Source organism: Carcharhinus amblyrhynchos, unplaced genomic scaffold, assembly GCF_965287045.1.
Source record: "Carcharhinus amblyrhynchos unplaced genomic scaffold, sCarAmb.v2.hapA scaffold_50, whole genome shotgun sequence".
NCBI classification, from domain to species: Eukaryota; Metazoa; Chordata; class Chondrichthyes; order Carcharhiniformes; family Carcharhinidae; genus Carcharhinus; species Carcharhinus amblyrhynchos.
The window spans coordinates 1,302,174-1,323,403 of record NW_027649791.1 but is presented as its reverse complement, the minus strand read 5'-3'; the positions used below and the strand labels follow the sequence as shown (position 1 = coordinate 1,323,403).

General features: G+C 39.6%; 1 protein-coding gene across 1 annotated transcript; it reads left to right on the top strand.

The window, feature by feature from the left end:
• The first annotated feature begins 7,189 nt into the window (after positions 1-7,189).
• On the top strand, positions 7,190-20,499 carry tagapb (T cell activation RhoGTPase activating protein b). The gene is made up of 10 exons (XM_080182264.1): positions 7,190-7,274; positions 8,129-8,206; positions 8,596-8,659; positions 9,494-9,622; positions 10,539-10,705; positions 11,108-11,269; positions 11,385-11,494; positions 12,386-12,569; positions 16,833-16,947; positions 18,317-20,499. Exons 1-10 carry the CDS (start codon positions 7,248-7,250, stop codon positions 19,669-19,671), a joined length of 2,391 nt encoding a protein of 796 aa, XP_080038390.1. The 5' UTR covers positions 7,190-7,247; the 3' UTR covers positions 19,672-20,499.
• Positions 20,500-21,230: the final 731 nt, after the last annotated feature.

Here is a 21,230-nt window from a genome sequence, read left to right as displayed (position 1 = left end):
CTTGCAGAGTGAGCTCTATAGTGAGTGTCATCTCCATTCATATAAATCATCATATGGATTTGGTGGACGGTTTACAGCCTGGTGTTCTTCCTGCCACTAATCCATTGCACTTATCTGGGATTTGACACAGAACCAATACTTGCTAACTGGATTGATGACATTAGATACAATAGAACTTTAAATGATTTCAGTTTTTACCTGAATTTATACCACAATCTTATCAAGTCTAGTTCTTTGCTTGAAAAATACAAAGTTAATTCCACTCCCTCCTCCAACCCTGCACTTTTAAAATTGTTTTTAGAACATGACAAACACGCAATCATAGTTGCCCTGTGAGTCAGTCACGCAATGTGGGTGCAGTTAGACGCAGGCCAGACCAACTGGAGGTGTTAGCTTTCAACAATATAAATTGTAAACTTTGAAATTCCATCTGCATCTATCTGCATCTTTCCAGTTCGCTCATTCTTTAATGTGCTCCTTAAAATCTACCTTTTGGCGCTCCTAACATCTCCTATTGTGGCAGTAACAACATTTTTTCATGAGTACTCATTTGATGCTCCCTTGGATATTTTATTTTATTAAGAGTGCTATATAAATGTGCATTGTTGTTATTAAGTTCCTTCTTAAACGACATGAGACAAGTAGCTTGGTTTTTGCATCAATATGGAGCTTTAACAATCGTTTTTCTGATTCGTTCGTTCTGATTTCCAGCTTTTAGATTACCTGGGACTGCCAGAAGCACCATCATTTGATATGGCACCCTGAGCCATCCATCTGATTCACTAATGTCCTTTAGGAAAGGAAATCTGCTGTCCTTACCTGGTCTGGTATACATGTGGCTCCAGACCCACAGCAATCTGATTGACTCTTAACTTCCCTCTGAAATGTTCCCTCAAGCCATTCATTTGTATTAACAGAAAAGTTAAATTATAAAAATGGACAGATTACATTAATCTAGGTATTGGTAACAAAAAGACACAGCTAGCTGGGTAAATCATGCAAAGTCCTCCAAAATAATGTGGAGTCATAGAGGTTTACAGCATGAAAACAGGCCCTTTGGCCCAACTTGTTCATGCCGCCTTTTTTTTAAACCCTTAAGCTAATCCCAATTGCCCGCATTTGGCCCCTATCCCTCTGTACCCATCATACCCATGTAACTATCTAAATGCTTTTTAAAAGATAAAATTGTACCAGCCTCTACTACTATCTCTGGCAACTTGTTCCAGACACTCACCACCCTCTGTGTGAAAAAATTGCCCCTCTGGACCATTTTGTATCTCTTGCCTGTCACCTTAAACCTATGCCCTCTAGTTTTAGACTCCCCTACCTTTGGAAAAAGATATTGATTATCTAGCTGATCTGTATCCCTCATTATTTTACAGACCTCTATAAGATCACCCCTCAGCCTTCTACGCTCCAGAGAAAAAAGTCCCAGTCTTTCCAGCCTCTCCTTATAACTCAATCCATCAAGTCCCAGCAAATCTTTTCTGCACTCTTTCTAGTTTAATAATATCCTTTCTATAGTAGGGTGACCAGAATTGCACACAGTATTCCAAGTGTGGCCTTACCAATGTCTTCAATAAGACATTCTAATTCCTGTATTCAGTGTTCTGACCAATGAAACCAAGCATGCTGAATGCCTTCTTTACTGTTCTGTCTACCTGTGACTCCACTTTCAAGGAGCTATGAACATGTACCCCTAGATCTCTTTGTTCTATAACTCTCCCCAACACCCTACCATGAACTGAGTCTTGTCCTAATTCAATCTACCAAACTGCATCACCTCACATTTCTCTAAATTAAACTTCATCTGCCATTCATCAGCCCATTGACCCAATTGATCAAGATCCCATTGCAATTGGAGATAACTTTCTTCACTGTCCACTATGCCATCAATCTTAGTGTCATCTCCAAACTTATGAACCATGCCTCCTATATTCTCATCCAAATCATTAATATAAATGACAAATAATGGTGCACCCAGCACTGATCCCTGAGGCACACCACTGGTCACAGGCCTCCAGTTTGAAAAATAACCCTTTACAACCATTTTGTATCGATTTCTATCCATATCATTTGTATCCATATCTAATGCTTGTGCCAAAATTGGGAAAGTTTTCTCACAGACTAGCCAAGCAACAACCTGAAATAGTCATACTCACAGAATCACACCTTTCAGCCAACGTCTTAGACACTTCAGCAACATCTCTGGTATGCTGCGTCTCACCGTCACTACAGAGGCACCAGAGGTTGCAGCACAGTGGTATACAGTCAGGAGGGAATTGCCCTGGAAGTTCACAACATTGTCCCCAGACCCCATGAATCCTCGTGACATAAGGTCAAACGTGAGCAAGGAAACTTCCTGTTGATTACCACTTCCGCTGCCCCAACACTGACAAATCAATATTCCTCAATGTTAAACTCAAGTTGGAAGAAACACTGAGAGTGGCAAGGGTTCCAAATGTTCTTGGGATAGAGGATTTCAATGTTTTTCACCAAGAGTGGATCAGAAGCACCAATAATGATTGAGCTAGTTTAGTCCTGAAGGCAAAACTAGGCCTATGGCAGATAGTGAGAAAACGAAAAAAGATGGTCACATGACCTTGTTCTCACCGATCAACCTGTCACCGACATATCGATCAATGACTTGATATTGTCCATTAACAGGATTACAACATGGTACCATAGAACCCTACAGTGCAGAAAGAGGCCCTTTGGCCCATCGAGTCTGCACCGAACACAATCCCACCCAGGCCCTGCCCCAAATCCCTACATATTATACCCACTAATCCCGACACTAAGAGGGCAATTTCTTAGCATGGCCAATCCACATAACCCACACATCTTTGGATTATGGGAGGAAACAGGAGTACCCGGAGGAAACCCACACAGACACGAGGAGAATATGCAAACTCCACACAGACAGTGACCTGAGCTGAGAATCGAACCCAGGACTCTGGAGCTGTGAAGCAGCAGTGCTAACCACTGTGCTGCCATGCTGCCCTTTGGAAGAGTGGGGATTAATCTGGACCACGTGATTCTTAATTATGGTTGAAAACAACTCGACTACTGCTATTGGTCCAAAGAGCCTGACAAATGCCCAATTTTGAACTGCTAAGATTTTTTTTGTATCCATCCGATTTAGCACAATGATGGTATCACACAAACTGATAGACTGTGTCCTCTATCAGGGATCAATTGGGTCAGTGGGCTGACGAATGGCAGATGGAGTTTAATTTAGATAAATGTGAGGTGATGCATTTTGGTTGATCGAACTCGGGCAGTTAATGGTAGGGCATTGGGGACAGTACAAAGAGATCTAGGTTCATAGCTCCCTGAAAGTGGAGTCACAGATGGACAGAGTGATGAAGAAGACATTCAGCATGCTTGGTTTCATTGGTCAGAACATTGAGTACAGGAGTTGGGATGTTTTCTTGAAGTTGTACAAGACATTGTACAACACTTGGAATACTGTGAAGAGTTCTGGTCACTATTACACAAAGAATATTATTAAACTAGAAAGAGTGCAGAAAAGATTTACTAGGATGCTACTTGTGACTTGATGGATTGAGTTATAAGGAGAGGCTGGATAGACTTGGACTTTTTTTTCTGGAGCGTAGGAAGCTTTGGAATGGTCTTATAGATGTCTATAAAATAATGAGAGGCATAGATCAGCTCGATATCAATATCTTTTCCCAAAAGTAGGGGATTCTGAAACTAGGTTTGTGGTGAGAGAGGAGAGATACAAAACAGTCCAGAGGGGCATTTTTTTCATAGAGGGTGATGAGTGTCTGGAACAAGCTGCCAGAGGTAGTAGTAATAGAGACGGATACAATTTTGTCTTTTAAAAAGCATTTAAACAGTTACATGGGTAAGATGGGTATAGAGGGATATGGGCCAAATGCAGGCAATTGGGACTAGCGTAGGGGTTAAAAAAAAAGGGCAGCATGGACAAGCTGGGGCAAAGGGCCTATTTCCACGGTATAAACAATATGACTCTATGTAATAAAGACGGAATTTAGTCTCCACAAGGGCAGTGCTGAGGTTATGGACAGAGGACTGCAAGGTTGTGAGAAAGTAATGAAAGTGTCTGAGACATTGGCTGTAAGTTTTGGTTCTGTGAGGATAACCAGAACAGGCTGCTGCTTGACAGCTGTCCCACTTTTGGCACAGGACCCCAGATGTTAAGGAGGAAGACTTTGCTAGCTTGATGTGGCCAAGAATGCCTTTGTCCTTTCCCATGCCTTAGTCACTGTTTGATGTCCCATCCATACAGTGATAGTCATACAATGCAGAAAAGATCCTCCAGCCCATCAATCTGCGCCAACAAACCACTAAAGTGCGCTAATCCCATTTTCCTGCACTTATCTCATATCCTTGAATATTATGATACTTCAAGTGCTCATCCAAATACTCTTTAAATGTTGTAAGGTTTCTGGCCTCCAGTACCTTCCCAGCCAGTGCATTCCAAATTCCCACCACTCTCTGACTGAAAATGTTTTTTCTCAAATCTCCTCTGAATCTCCTGATCCTTATTCTAAAACTTTACCCTGTTGTGATTGACACCTCAACCAAGAGGAACAGCTGCTCCCTCTTCACCCTAGAATCATAGAATCCCTACAGTGCAGAAGGAGGCCATTCAGCCCATTGAGTCTGTACCAATCACAATCCCACCCAGGCCCTATTCCTGTAACCCCACACATTTACCCTGCTAATCCCGATGATTTAGGGATCAATTTAGCATGGCCAATCAATCGAACCCGCACATCTGTGGGAGGAAACCAGAGCACCAGCAGGAAACCCATACAGACACATGGAGAAAGTGCAAACTTCACATAGTGAGCCAAGGCTGGATTTGAACTTGGGATCTTGGCACTGTGAGGTAGCAGTGCTAACCACTGTACCGACGTGCTGCCCATAAAGTCCTCCAAACTAATCAGTTTTAGGTTTTATTCTTATTCAGCTTTTCTGTAGTGGTTTGATCAAATTGAATGACCATCTGAGGGCAGTTCAGTATCAACGACATTCCTGTAAGTCTGGAGTCACATGTAAGTCTGATAGGGGAAGGAAGACATGTATGAACTCAATGCCTTTTTATGACAATTCATTAGTTTTATAGTCGTCCTGCTGAACTTTTATATTCCTGATTTTATTGATATAAGTTTTCAGCTGCTGTGATAGAATTTAAACTTACAATGCCAAAACATTAGACTAGACCTCTGAAGTTCTAGCTCTGCAACAGGACCACTATAATAACTACTAACCCTTTATCCTTTTATCAATAAAGTTTAATTTAAAGACATTGGGCACTTTGTTCCAATTATTCCATTTAACTTGGATACATCATTTAAGATTTTTCTTTGAAATATATGAGAAATGATGTCATGTAATGTAAAATAGGAAATAAATATTTTTAAATGGATTTGATGTCATTAATTTAAATTAATTTGATTTCATTTTCCCATACATTTGTAGTACTATCTTCCCTTTTTAATTGGAGTTCTTACCAAATGTCCTATAGCATTGCAGGGAAGGCAACTCCAAAGATATTCTCAATCACTCCCAACCTTACTAGTATCAGATCCTAGAAGCTGTCTAATTAAATTCCTCTGTTTCCGCAGCTAATCTAAGTGTTTTTGTCTTTGTTTGCTAACAACTGTGTCATTCTTAAAGGAATGAAAGAGTACCATTACATCTCACTTTTTCCAGTTGTCACGGGGTGCTTGCCTTATATGGAAGGAGGAAGCTCTTTCTTCAGCTTTGAAACTGTACAGCAAAAACCATGATGTCGTTTCCTGTCTACATTAGGAGTATTTCCATCTGCCTACAGCCCCTTTATATAGACCATGTGGTACAGTTGCACTGTTTAGTTTGTCCCTGTTTGTCCCTGGATTAGTAGCTCTGCGTAATGGCACTCATCTTAAATGCAGTCTGCATGAAATAAAGGAACGCTGGCTGGCACAGTAATTTTCACAGGTAAGCATTATATTTATATTAACTTATTTTACAATTTACAGAATAGTAATTCAACAAGCTGGTAAAATTAAAGCCAGAGCACATAGTACAGGTGGTTGTCTCTGACGGATTTGCCTGCTTTCAGATTAGGTAGTAACTTTGTAACCTCATCCAGTCTTCCAGCCTCCGACATCTCTGTGCTACTGTAGTTCTGGCCTATTTTAATCCTTCCACCATTGGTAAACAGGCTTTCAGCTGTTGCAAAATAACACTGGAATTCCCTCACCTAACCTCTCAATCTTTCGATCTTTTTCTCAAATGCCCCTTCAAACCTCCACTTTGATAAGCTTTTAGCCATTTAATGTAGTAGCACCCTGTGTCGCATCCTGAATGATTTAATACATCAAAGGTGATCTGTAAATGTAAATTGTTGGTGTTTTTGTTGAAATGATGTGATCCATCTTGAAATATTGAAGAAATACCCACTAGAAGTGTCAATTACAAATGGGCACAGTTTCAAGGTGTGGGGGGAAAGTTTAAGGAAGGTGTGCTGGGGAAGTTTTCATGCAGAGCGTGGTGCGTGCCTGGAACACACTGCCAGAGGTGGTGGAAGCAGGCACATTGGGAACATTTTAGAGGCACCTTGATGGGTACATGAATAGGGAGGGAATAGAGGAATACAGATTGAGTAAGGGCAAAGGTTTTTTTAGTTTTGTTAGAGCATCATAATTGGCATAAGCTTGGAGGGCCAGAGTGCCTGTACCTGTGTGGTACTTTTCTTGGTTCTTTTATTTAGAAGCTAAATCATTCTCAAACAGAGTTGTCCTCTTATAATCTCGAAGGGATGTTTAATGATGTACCTGCAGAGAGTAGTTGTTGAATCTTGATAGCACAGATACTCAATATCAACTTCATTCTTATTTTCATCAAGTCATTGACCATCCTGACATGAACTATATTGCTGTTCCTTTACTGTCGCTGGGTCAAAATCCTGGAACTCCGTTCCTAACAGTGCTGTAGGTGATTCTACAGTGTTGTAGTCGTTCATGAAAAAACTCACCACCACTTTCTCAAGGACAATTAGGAATGGGCAATAAATGCTGACTTTGCCAGTGATTCTCAGATCCCATGAAAGAATACAGCAAATTCCAATGTGTCATCATTCAGATTGAGAACAGATTGATGTATCAACCTGGCTAGATTGTACATTGACAGATTCCGATTCCTTATCTTTAGATAAAACAAGAAGCAAAAGAGAAAACAGAGATTAATATACGTCACTGACAGTACGAATGAAGGTTTTAAGTAATTCTGCTTTGGTAAGTTATTGGGTTATGTATACAATCAGATTGCTGAGTTGACTCAGGTTAAATTCTAACTCTAAATTTACTGAATTATCATGCTATAACTGTCTTAAGTTCCATTGGTAATGATGGTAAAGATTATGAGTCAACAAAAAGCCCGAAGGATAATATTAATCATAATGCTTTGACAATAACTGAAGGATCGGATTCAATCATCAGATAAAAGGAAGCATCAAAAATACAACCTTTTTGGAAGATGTTCAGAAGTAATTACTTTGACCCTAAATTTTAAAATACTAGTTAATTTTCTTCTCATCAGATGATTGGGTATCTGCTGCCTTTCTTGAAGTAAAAGGAAAATGAGAGAAAATGCCTTTGCAAAAAGTAGCACTTAAGTAACAAGTGACCTGTATAAAATTGTAAAACTGTGTTGCTGCAAATGCAATTGGTTAGAGTGTGTGTGTAAGTCTTCAGCTCCATGGATTCTGCTATGCTGACGGTTGGGAATTTAAGAGATGATGTCTGTATGTGTGCAATTTGGCTGTTATAGGTGTATTGTAGAGTGGGTGTTTAAGTGCTACTTCTGTATTTCTGTTGTGTGTAAGTATATGTGTGCATGTGTGGTGGTGTATGAGTCTGTGGGGGTGTAATGATGTTCCAGTATAGAGGATGTGTAATAGTGTGTATGAGGTCTAATTGTGCGGATGAATGCACGTGTGGATGAATGCCCCAAAATCATATGTTTGTATAGTGAGACAGATAGAGGACAGGGATGAAAGAATATAGAGGAAGATACTACTGTTAGTAAAAGTGTAGAAGTATTTCCACATTTAATCATGATAAATTTGTTTCTTATTTATTTTTGACAGTCTAAAACACTAACTAGAAGTAATATGGAACCAGCCGATGAGGTAGTGAAGGGGGAGCCAAATGAACCAGCAGAGATTGTGAGTAATCAGCTAAATGAAATACCATTCAGATTCTCGTAGCAGCCTGAAGCTGGAAATGTGGTTTAATCATATCTTCGATTTTTTTGTACAGTGAAAGTAATTAAATACTATTATTGTTTGTTGTTACAATGGATAATTGGAAACATTCTAGGTAAATTTAAGCTTGTTTTAATTAGAAATTTTTAGATTTCATTTAATAGAATCATGTTCTTATGTTTATTGTGAAATAATTTAAATTGAGGCAAGATTAGTAAAATAAATATTTGATAAGAAAGATGGTGGGGTGTTATTGGATGGTAGGTGGGCGGTACTAAATTGTCTCAGTTGTACTGCTGGGTGTGGTTGTGGTACATCATTATTACAATACAGTTTATTTTTATCTTTAGGGAGATGCCCAGAGTTACCAAGCGGTAATGGCAAACAGTGATGACTTGTCATCTTCCCTGATTGGTGAGTTTGAAAACAAACTTGCACATTCTCCCACCAGATGTATCAGCCTACATTTTGCCTACTGCTTTTGTGCTGCAAAAGCTAAATTATTTCTTAAGTACCAAGTCTCATCAACCTCCTCTTTTTATTATGTAAAATCATAATGGAAAACATAAACACTTTTGAATCTAATATTAACAGATTAATGGACATATGTTTTCAAATAAGTTTGCTTAAATGTATATTTTATATATTTTAATGATCATTGTAAAGAATTTGATCGGAGCCGAGAAAGGGCTGATCAATTTATATTGATTAACAATTTGTAACAGTGTGTTCCTGTTATTTGTGTAGTAAATGTAGCTGTTGGTAGAATTTTGATTATGAAAAGAGAATTTTGGAAACATTCAAGTTTTCTTTTGTTCTGGCAAAAGTATGTACATTCCTCGTGTTATCTTCTCCATAGTACAACTGTTATTTTACTGTTGCTAAAGTTTTTGCTGAGCTGCCCCCTTTTGGGGGAAAATCAAAGATATAAGTTCCCATGTTTTTGTTTTCAAATGGAAGGTGAACTAAATCGAACTTCAAAATGAAGATTTCTTTTTCCATTTTGAATCTTTTTATTAGGATCCAAGTTCAGCTGTTGGTTTAAAGACATTCTGAGCTATAAATGATTTGGAAATTACCAGAGTGCAATGTTGGGAAATGTTCCAGTGTTCAAACTGGAATGTGTTAAATGCTTTGTAGATCTCACATCTGATTATTTCAAAATGCAGAGGATGGAGGAAATAGAAAAAGGGAATTAGTACTTTTAAGTTGTGGCAATTATTCTAACCTCACTGTGTACTCTTTTAGGTGATGACATGAACCAGCTCCACAAACCAGTCAAACAACAAGCAAAGTGTGATATGAGGACAGTCAACTTGGAGATAAAGCCTTCATCAGAGAAACCTCGGTGTCAGTTCCAACTTAAACACTCCCCAGGTATGTTGGTGCAAAGTGCTTATGGAAACTCTGTTAGAAATAAGAGGGAGTTTTCCTGTCATTCCAAAAATGTGCTGCAAGCTTGAAAAACATGTTTAATGAATTTCAGAATGAACTATGCCGTCTTTACTTTGCAAGTAGATTGCAGACCAACTTCAAACTACCTTTCCAATAAAAGATCATCAACCTGAAATGTAACATTGTTGCCTGATCTAAGTATTTCCAGTACAGCATTTTAGTTTTGATTCCATGATGCCTCATGGTGGCACACTGCTTCCTCACAGCACCTGGGACTAGAATTGAATTCCAGCCTTGGATGACTGTGTGGAGTTTAAATGTTCTCCCCATGTCTGCATCAGTTTCCTCCACGTGTTCCAGTTTGCTCCCACAGTCCACAATGCAGGTTAGGTGAATTGGCCATGCTAAAATGCTTAATGCTAACGATGTGTAGATTAGGGAATTAGTGGGATAAATATTTGTGATTCTAGGGATAGGGCCTGGGAAAGTTACTATGTTGAAGAGTTGGTGCAGATTCAATGGGCTGAATGGTCTCCTTCACTGTAGGGATTCTAAGATTTTGTTTTTTTTGTGTCATATTGCCTTTACAATAAACAACATGTGTGAGGGCTGTCAGTGCTGATATTGCTCAGTAGCTGTTAAGCGTACGCATTCTTTGCTAGGATCCCTCCAGAATTTATTATTTATTTATTATTTCTTAGTCACAAGTAGGCTTACATCAACATTGCAATGAAGTTACTGTGAAAATCCCTGTTATTTATTTGGCCCCTGAATAATATACTTTTATCTGCACGCAGGTATTTAGGCACATTTGAACCAGATGCTTCGTTCGATAAAATTGTAGCTTTGTCTATTATTTTCATTTAAATATGAACAATATTTTTTTCTTCTTCTCCAGATGAAGTGGATATTAGTTTGAAAAAGAAAAACAAAATGAAAATGTTTTGGCCTCTTCGCAAAAGCTCAACACAAAGCGACTCCGTCTCTTCACACAATGGAGGCCTCTTCAATCGGCATCTTAAAGACATCTGCGAACAAGATGACACACTCGCTGATCCAATCCTTGTAAGTCAACAGTTGGATTTTTTGGCCTGATAGAAAAAGTTGGAGTTTAACACACAGTGAACAATGAAACAAAACTGAGCTAACATATTCTAGCCTCATTCTTCCAAGCTGGTGTCTATTTATCTGAGCTGCTTTGATAATCACATTAAGTGCATAATACTTCTTGGCATTGGTCTGTAGAAGCTCAAATGATTTTCCTTTTGGTGTAAACTTCTGACTTCTGCAAAGGGACATTGCTGAGAGTGTTTGAAAAATATCACTATTTTCCCACAGAGTTTAGAATCAGTCAGGAATTTACAGATCCAGATCAGAGTGAGGAATTGCAAACAGAAAGCTATTCTTAGAGTACATTATTTCCCAAAATAATGAAGAACTCTACTTTTGTGTTTTATTTAACTTTAGAGTATCCTGACTGTTCTATTCAAAAAAGGACCCTCAGTTGTTGGAATATTCCGGAAGTCTGCAAATGCCAAGGCTTGTAAAGAATTAATTGGAAAACTAAACACGAAAAGAGAAGTTAACTTGGAAGAGGAGCCTGTCATCCAATTAGCTGCAGTATTTAAGGTAGAGAGTGCTCTGAGGAGTCCCTGGATTGGGCAGCACCAAATCAAAACTTCATTTCAATTACTTTTTCATACTAGCATCACCATGACTAATTTGAAATGTGTGGTTGTTGCAGGATTTCCTACGTCATATTCCTGATAGCTTGTTGATAACAGAACTGTATGACAGCTGGATGGCAGCCATGGCAAAGGAGAAAAATATTGAAAAAATTGCAGAGATCAAACAGTAGGTATCACTCTGTAGCAAGAAATCAGCTGAGGGCTTCTGATTTGCTCAAATGCTGTTGTGTATTTGAGAACAACTTATGTTCTGAAATGTTAGGCTATGATACCAAATTGCTTTTCAAGTTAAGAAAAAAATTTATTTAAAATAATGTGTGTAGCATGGACATGTGTAACAGTGATAATTCTGTTATACTTCTGCCATTATATTTTGTCGATTGGTGTAAAATCAATAAAGTAAATCTGACTCAGACTAATATGTAGCAAATATAAAAAGCTAAGAAAATGGTTTGAGAAATTAATGGCTTTGATAAAATAGAACATACTGCATAACAATTTGTTATAAACCAGCATATCTTTTAACTATAAGTTAAAATGTGACTAGTAAATTAAAAGATATACAATAGTCTTAAATATTTAGGCAAAGTGCTTTTCTCAAATATATCATCAATCACCGCACTTTTTTTTCAAATAGTCATGAGTGCGATTCTCCAATATGTCTATTCTTGGCCGGCTGCCAGCAAGAATGGTCATTCAAAACTCCATTCACTGCAGCTATATCGGAAAATCCCAGATGCGGACAAAGACAGAGACTTTCAGCACATAAGTTATCAAAAAAGAGAACTGTTCTAGGTATCAGACCGTTGAATAGGTCTCCAAATAAGGCCATCTGCTAATTCTGCGGGCTGGACTCATGTGATATGGGAAGTTCTGCCGATTTTAAAAATTGTGAAGTTGATTCTGTTCAAACTGGTCATAAGACAATGAAACCCACAGTGGGGGATTTCTCAATGGATGTTTAGAGAAGTGCTGATTTATTGGGGAAGTATTTGATTGAGTAAGCAAGGTTTCAACTTGCAACAATCTAACTGGAACTTTTTATATTTTCCCTTAGGCTTCTGACAAAACTTCCATGCCACAACTGCCTCTTACTTCGCTATTTGTTTTGTGTGCTGTACTACATCAATAAACATTCTGAAGTGAACAAGATGGATGCCTACAATCTTGCTGTCTGCATCGGCCCAAATATGCTCAACAAACCTGTTACAATTGAATTACAGAAAGAAGTCCTTGCAAAGGTAAACATACCATATGCTTTTGGCGCCTAGAAGTCCTTTCTAGATATGTAAAACAAAAAATGAGGGAGGGACGATCTTACAAAAAAATTCTAAGTGCCAAACATGCATGAAAATGGGAGAGAATTGTGCCCATTATTTCGATGAGCTCCCAGACATGATTGTATGGCACTTAAAGAAAAAAGAGCCCATATGTAATTCTTGGCACAGTGGGAGTGGGCAGAGCCTATTCATGATGGGAAGCTGGTTGCTGAGCCCTGGCGTGGGTGGGGATTTCACAGGTGCATACAATGTATATACACTGTGCACTGGGAGATATGTCACTCCCCCATCTCCCAGGACATTGCTCCCCATCCCATCCCAGTCATGGCTCTGATCAACCGACATAACGAGTTGCTAAGATCGCCCCTAAATAATCCTAGGACACATTAAGCATTTTGATATTACTGATAATTAGGATCAAAAAGTAGGCCAAAAATTCTAGTAGATACTTTAACATGAATTCCTTAGGGTATTTTTTCCCCTCTAACCACAGATGTACACAAGATTTAGAGTTCTCCAAATTAGTTTAATGTTAAAATCAGCCTGATATTAACTGATATCACAACAAAAATCACAACAATCAAACTTCTAGACACCTCTCTGAATATTTCTAGTCCAACCCTTAAGCTTGTTTATTCATTATTTTCCTTTCCCTCTAAAGCAGCTTGGACTATTTTCTCTGTCAATAGCCCAACATAAATGCAGAAGATTATTGGTGCTTGTTCATTATGTTTATTTAATGCTATAAATATCAAGGAACAAAGAAAACAAAGACCAGTACAGTACAGGGACAGGCCCTTCGGCCTACAACTGCATTGACATATGACACATTTTCAAACAGAAGACCTTTTGCGCCTACACGGTCCGTATCCCTCTATTTCCTGCTTATTCATGTCTCGGAGTCAAGATGTTTCTTAAATGTTGCTATAGTATCTGTTTCTGTCACCTCCTCTGGCAGCGCATTCCAGGCACTTATCAGCCTCTATGTAAAAACCTTGCCTCGCACATCGCCTTTAAACTTTTCCCTTTTTACCTTAAACCGATGTCCCCTAGTAATTGATATTTCTACCCTGGGAAAAAGACTCTGACTATCCATTCTATCCATGCCTCTCATAATTTGCAAACTTCTATCAGGTTGCCCCTCAGCCTCCAATGTTCAAGTGAAAACAAAGTTTGTCCAATCTTTTCTCATAGTTAATACCCTCCACACAATACCTTCCTTCACAGTAACTTCATTGCAGGCAGAAGGGCCTGCTACTTGTGACTAATACATGAACTTTAAACCAGGCAGCATCATGGTAAACCTTTTCTGTACCCTCTCCAAAACCTCTGCATCCTTCTGGTAGTGTGGCAAAAGAAGCATTTGCGGTGTTCAAAATGAGGCCTAACTAAACTTCTATACAGTTGCAACATGACTTTTATACTCTATGTCCTGACTAACGAAGGCAAGCATGCCATACACTTTCTTGACCTCCTTATCCAATTGTGTTGCCATTTTCAAGGAACTGTGGACCTGTACACTTAGATCCCTCAAAATGTTAATGCTTCTAAAGGTTCTGCCATTTACTGTATACTTCTTCCCTGCATTAGACATTCCAAAATACATCACCTCACATTCATCCAGATTAAATTCCACCTGCTGTTTCTCTGGCCAAATCTCCAGCCTCCATATATCCTGCACTATTCTCAGGCAATCCTCCTCACCATCTGCAATTCCCCCAATCTTTGTGTTGTCCTCAAACTTATTAATCAGACTACCTACATTCTCTTCCAAAATCATTTATTTATATTACAAACAACAGGAGTCCCAGCACTGATCCCTGGGGAACCTGGCCACAGATCTCCAGTCAGAAAAACACTTTTCCACCACGACCGTCCGTTTTCTTTGACCAAGCTAGTTCTGTATCTATCTTACCATCTGACTGCAGATCCCATGTGACTTATCCTTTTGCCTGCCATGAGGACCTTGTCAAAGCCTTGCTAAAGTCCATGTGGACAACATCCACTTTATCATCAATTCTGTCATTTCCTAAAAAACTCAATCAAGTTTATGAGATGCAACCTCTCATGCACAAAGCTATGCTATCTATCACTAATAAATCCATACTTCCTCCCGAATGTGAGTAAATCCTGTCCCTAAGAATTCTCTTCAATAATTTCCCTACCACTGATGTAAGGTTCGCTGGCTCATTATTTCCTAGGTTATCCCTATTGCCCTTCATAAACAAAGGAACAGTTGTTAACATGGGACTTTATAATCTTTTGTACATAATTCATTCTTTATTAGTCACCTTTTAGCCAAGTAGGAATTCCAACAATAAAAGACAGTGGGCCAGATTCTCTGACCTTGGCCGTAGCTGGGATTTTCCAGTCTCACTGGAATGAAAGGGGACTTGGCTGAGTGCCAAATTCTCTATTCTTGCTGAAAGTAGTGGCAGGGCATGAACGGCCAGAGATTTCCAGCTAATGGTACCCAAAGCCAATGCAATGTATGTAAAGTTCCTTCTTAAAATATCTTGGCCAAGGAGATGAGACATCTAAGAAAAGTCTAATCTGAAAAGTAAGCAAGCTTGAAGTGGGGCAAACTATGTTATCTATTAGTTGCTGATTAAGTTATTCGCATCTGGACTTGGACATTAACTTCTGATGTTGATGTTATAGAGTCACAGAGGGTTGCAGTACGGAAACAGCCCTTTGACCCAATTTGTCCATGTATCCAGTTTTTACCATTAAACTAACCCAAATTGCTTTTGGCTCATATCCATCTATACCAATCTTACCCATGTAACTTTCAAAAGTCAAAATTTCACTCGTCTCTATTACTACTCTGGCAGCTTGTTCCAGACACTCACCACCCTCTGAATGACTATATTGCCCATTACTCTGGCAGCTTGTTCCAGACACTCACCACCCTCTGAATGAATATATTGCCATCTTGACCCTTTGGTATCTCTCCCCTCTCAACTTAAACCGATGCCTTCTAGTTTTAGACTCCCCTACCTTTGGGAAAAGATGTTGACTAGCTACCTTAACTGTGCCCCTCATTATTTTATAGACCTCTATAAGACCACCCCTAAGTCTCCGACTTAGAGAAAAATGCCCCAGTCTATCCAGCCTCACCTTATAACTCAAACCATCAAGTCCCAGTAGCATCTTAGTAGATACTTTCTGCACTCTTTCTATTTTAATAATATCCTTTCTATAATAGGGTGACCAGAACTGTAAATAGTTTTCCAAGTGTGGCCTTACCAATGTCTTGTACAACTTCAACATGAGGTCCCAACACCTATTTGCGGTCAGAACGTCCAAAGGCTCAAGTAGCCAAAGGTCTCCTGGAGCCACAGACATAGCTGGCCTACAGTCAGATGCTGGGCCACTGGGATCAGTTCTCCTGAAGCTGCTCGAGATGAAGAGACAGAGAGAGATTTGTAGGAGGGGCTGTCTGCAACATTTCAGCAACTGCAAGGCTATTTAGAGGAGTCCCACAGCCTTCAGGTGCAGGAGATAATGCCAGAATTACATGGTACCCAGGCCAATATTGCAAGGATGGAGTCCTCAGAGGAAACATAGCACAAAAAACGGTTGCCATGTGTGACAGAGTCCAAAGAATGGCCAGGTTACTGAGGACTGTGGCTGAGAGCCCTGGGTGCATGTTCGGGCTGCAGGTTTTGAGAGCTTGGCCCAGTCATATCGGGCCATCACTGAGGGGCTCCAGAGCTTAGTGCAGTTTCAGAGGGAGCTTGCTTGCACAGTCTTAGAGGACTATCACCGAGGGTTCGCATACCATGTGGTGGATGCAGTTAGGTGGATTGGTCATGCTAGTTGTCCTGCTTATACATCACCAATATGACCATCTAGCACAACTAGGAATGGAAATTGTGCACAGGGCAACGGGGAAGCTAATTAAGCTAGTAATGTAAGGAAGCTCTTTTTAATGTGTTTCAATAGTAAAAGTGTATTTTTGGGCAGGTACTTACTATCAAACATCAGAGAGCAATGAAGAATTGAAAAAACAAATTTTGTAGCATCCACAGATCTTTAAGGGAATGGTTTTATGTTCTTTATGTACTTTACTCTTCACCTTTTGTATCCTAACATTTATTTCAAGTTACCTTTTAAATTGTTCTTAAAATCAAAAGTAATTGATGGAAAACTTTTTACATTTGATCAGAATGATAATTCTGGTATGATTATCAAGACTGAGCAAACCTATTTTCATTCCAGATTGTGGAGTTGGTGCAGTTTCTAATCGAGAACTGTTGTCTAATATTTGGTGATGATATAACTACACTTCTGGGTAGACCAGTGCAAGTGCTACCTGAATATACTGATAACTCAGGTAATTGACTTACACATCACATTAAGAAGGGCTTGATTTGTATAGTATAGGACATGCCAAACATTTCAAAATTAATAAATTACACTTCAAGTATCGTCATTTTCATGTTATAGGCAAACAAAGTAGCCAGTTTGCATCAATTAAGTTCCCACAAACAGCAGATAGGATGTTGATATTTTGTTTCCTGATGAATCAACTTGGTCAGGACTTTGAGGGAACACTTTGACTGGAATTCTTTGACCTCGCCTGTAGCTGGACTCTCTGATCCCGTTGCTATGAAAGGAAATTTGGCCAAATGGTGGCAGGGTGTACAGCAAATAATTCAGCCTTCATTTTTTTAGGTGAAGAAATACCAAGGCCAGAATGCTTTGCCCCGTCCACCCCTGGTGGATTCTGACATGGAAGGGGGGAGTGTGAAATAACATGGATGGGATTCTCTCTATACCCTCACCTGCATTAACCAGGCTGCAATTTTATGCTGGGGCAGACAGTGCCTTGTGCCTCCCCTTAAGGCCTGGTGAGCTCCGGTCCTTCCTTCCACCCCAACCCAACAGCCACTGCAGCACTCTGTCTGGAGGGACGGAGAGCTGCCAGCCTTTCAGATTGGCTGGCAGCTCTCCAAGATGGAACTTCCTCCTGAGGAAGGGGCAGAAGTCTGGTCTTATGCCAATCAAAGCTTGTTAGGCTACAATATGGCATCAAGGTCAGGGGGTGGTGAGCCCCCACCAACCTGGAAGTTCAGGCCCAAGAGGTCATTTACATCCACCCAGGGAAGCAGATTGGTTAACATCTCATCTTAAAGTTGGCAACTGTACTCAAATCCTGCAAAAAGACTTGATTCCAATGCCATCTGACAGAGGCAAGAGTGCTAACAGTTAAACCAAACTGACACATTATGCTTATATAGCAAATTTACTTCATTTCATTACTGAAGAATTGCTACTACCCATGTGACGGAAGGTGCAAATAGACTGCCATTCTGAAATCATGCAAATAGGATTTCAAAGATTTCACGTGTGGTCTTTTGATTCAAAGTTCCCACAACTGGGTTTCCTTCAGGTACTCCTGTTTATTCCCACAAGCCAAAGATGTGCAGGTTACATGGATTGGCCATGCTAAATTGCTCCTTAGAATCCAAAAATGTGTAGGTTAGAGGGGGATTTGCCACAGAGTGGAGGGTGGGCCTAGATAAGGTGCTTTGTCAGGGAGTCAGTGCACACTTGATGGGCTGAATGGTCTCCTTCTGCATTGTCAGGATTCTATGGCACTATGGACTGTTCAATATTGACAGTCTTGAAAGCAAAAGTAGTATTGGGTAACCAGAGTAGGCCATAAAATATAACTGAAATGTTTGCAATTTTGATTCCAGATGTATTCTCTCAGCAAAATGATTCTGCCTATGATAGTACTGATCAGGATGATTGGAAAGATGTATGCACTGAGAAAAGATGCTGTGCAAACTCTGGCTGTAATCAACTATTGAAGAGCAATGAAGAGCTGAGAATGGATCTAAAGATGAATAGTCAAACGGACATTGAAGCTGGAGATTGTGCTAGAGCTTCTTGCAGCACTGAATCAATGGATGCTACCAACAGAGCAAATTCGAGTCCTGAGATAACATGCCTGCCAGCGTTCATGATTGAACATTATACTATGAGGATAAACCGACGCTGCTCAGAACCAATATTAGGTGTTGCCTCCGGTCCTAAAAAGATCAACGAGCAGGAATTATTAGCAAGGAGCCACGATGATTGTTCAATCCCATCTGAGGGCCTAGATTTTGATCATCAACCAATGAAAAAACAGACATCTGAGGAAAGCTTTACAGGATATCGGTTTAGCAGCAGAAGGCCAGCCAACCTTAATGCCAGCTCACATTCTGAACTTTCCACAGCCTCCTCCTCCAAGGCTTCTTCAATTTCTTCTTTGGCTAGTTCATATTCAAACCTGTCAGAGAATTCTGTTTTTACCAGCTCTCCACTTGTTTCCCCGACTTGTACCAGTCAGGAGAATTCCTCCTTTCCAGAGTATCCATCAAAACCTCAAGCAAATTTTATTCAAGTTCCTGATAACAATGTGAAATCTATGAAAGAAAAAGCTAAGAAACCGCTAAAGAAGACTCAAAGCTGGGGCCCTACAAGGTCGTTTAACTCAAACAAGAAAACCTGCCAGGAAAACATTTTGAAAGAAAACCTCCCCATTAGTGAGACAGTCTCTGAGGACCAAGTCAATGCAAGTGACACTGTCAGGTACAGAGATCGCTTAATTTCTGTTGATGAGGTTTTTCAGAGAATCGATAGCAAAAGACGTTGTAGCCCACCTTCTTATCATAAAGCTGTTGAAGAAAATAATCCACATGTTGCTACAATGAAAAGAATGACAGTGAATAATATGAGAAGATTGTCTCAGTTAGAACAAGCCAAGAAATACAATTATCATGGGCAAAAAAATAGGCCTTGTTCTTTAACAGAGAGTCTGACCAATCCTTTATGTCAAAACAATTTTAAAAATGATGTTTTTTCTTGTGATATGCAGGCTCAAGCTGCCAGTCAGTGCAAAGAGTTGCACGACAATTTTGAAAATGATTTGGACTATTTCAAATTTGAAAAAACACAACCATACAGGGGGAGAGCTATGTCTGAATGTGCAAGCAGGGAAAGATACTTCAGACAAAACTTTGAGGCTTATGAACAGATTCAACATGCTAAAGAGTCTTATGTGTAATATGGACAAAAAAAACTCTAATGTTCTTCTCAAGCTCATGTTCAATTAATGCACTAATAGAGTCTAAAAAGCTGTCCATGATGTTGCAATGTTCTTATGACTTTCAATGAGTTCAATATCACAGCAAAAAATGGCACTGTAATGTACAGTCTTTGAAGTTCCATGGGGGTATTTTTAACCTAATCTTCTGAGTGGGAAACTAACAAGATCAGGTAAAAGGCACATTTTACACCCTACCCAAATGGGGACATTTTAAGCTACTCTGCCAGTTTGAAATCTCAGTAAGAAGTCTCACAACACCAGGTTAAAGTCCAACAGGCTTATTTGGTAGCACAAGCTTTTGGAGCATCACTCCTTCTTCAGGTGAGTGACCTGACTTTAACCTGGCATTGTGAGACTTCTTACTGTGCTTACCCCAGTCCAACGCTGGCATCTCCACATCACAGTTTGAAATCTGACAGGATTGATTAAAATGTTGATTTACATTCTGTGCAATTTTACTGAACATTGAAGCCAATGAATAATATTGGCTTTAAAATCAGCATTCCACCTGATCCAATTAGTTTCTCATGCAGCAAATTGGGGTAAAACTGCACTGGCCTCCATTTCAAATCAATAGACAATATGGAGAGGAAAATCTGTATGACAGAGTTACAACATGAAACTGTAGAAAGGAATCAAAGTTGTTTATTTGAGTCATATTTGAAGTGATATGACTGAGAATGTATATATTTGTATATTAAAGTGACATTCCATGTAAATATTGTATATGCAGATTATCAGAGATTTTCATGCATGTAATGTATTTTGCAACAAAATTCTACTTCTTCAACCTCTTCACTACAATAAAATCAATGTTCCTACTGGACATTATTCTATTTGCGTTATATTTTATTATATTTGATTTTAAATGCCTTGCCCTGTAAGGGTCGATTGGTAGTTTGATGTTCTCGTCTTGCAAGAATTCTGTAGCCATCACTTGAATTTCAAATTTCAGTGGATAAAGTTAACATTGCTGCTTCACAACACCAGGGACCCGAGTTCAATTCCGGCCTTAGGTGACTATCTGTGTGGAGTTGATGAAGGGAGGGCCGTGAAGGTCGTCTATATGGATTTCAGTAAGGCATTTGACAAAGTCCCTCATGGCAGGTTGCTGAAAAAGGTTAAGGCTAATGGGATACAAGGAGAGGTGGCTCGATGGGTAGAGGCCACAGGAGACAGAGGGTGTCAGTCGAAGGGTCTTTTTCCGGCTGGAGATCTGTGACTAGTGGTGTTCTGCAGGGCTGTGTTTTGGGACCTCTGCTTTTTATGATATATATAAATGATTTGGAAGGAGGTGTAACCGGTGTGATCAGTAAGTTTGCGGATGACACAAATAGCTGATAGTGATGAACATTGTCGGAGAATACAGCAGGATATAGATAGACTGGAAAATTGGACGGAGAAATGGCAGATGGAATTTAATCTAGATAAATGCGAAGTGATGCATTTTGGTAGAACTAATGTAGGGGGGAGTTATACAATAAATGGCAGAACCATCAGAAGTATAGAAACACAGA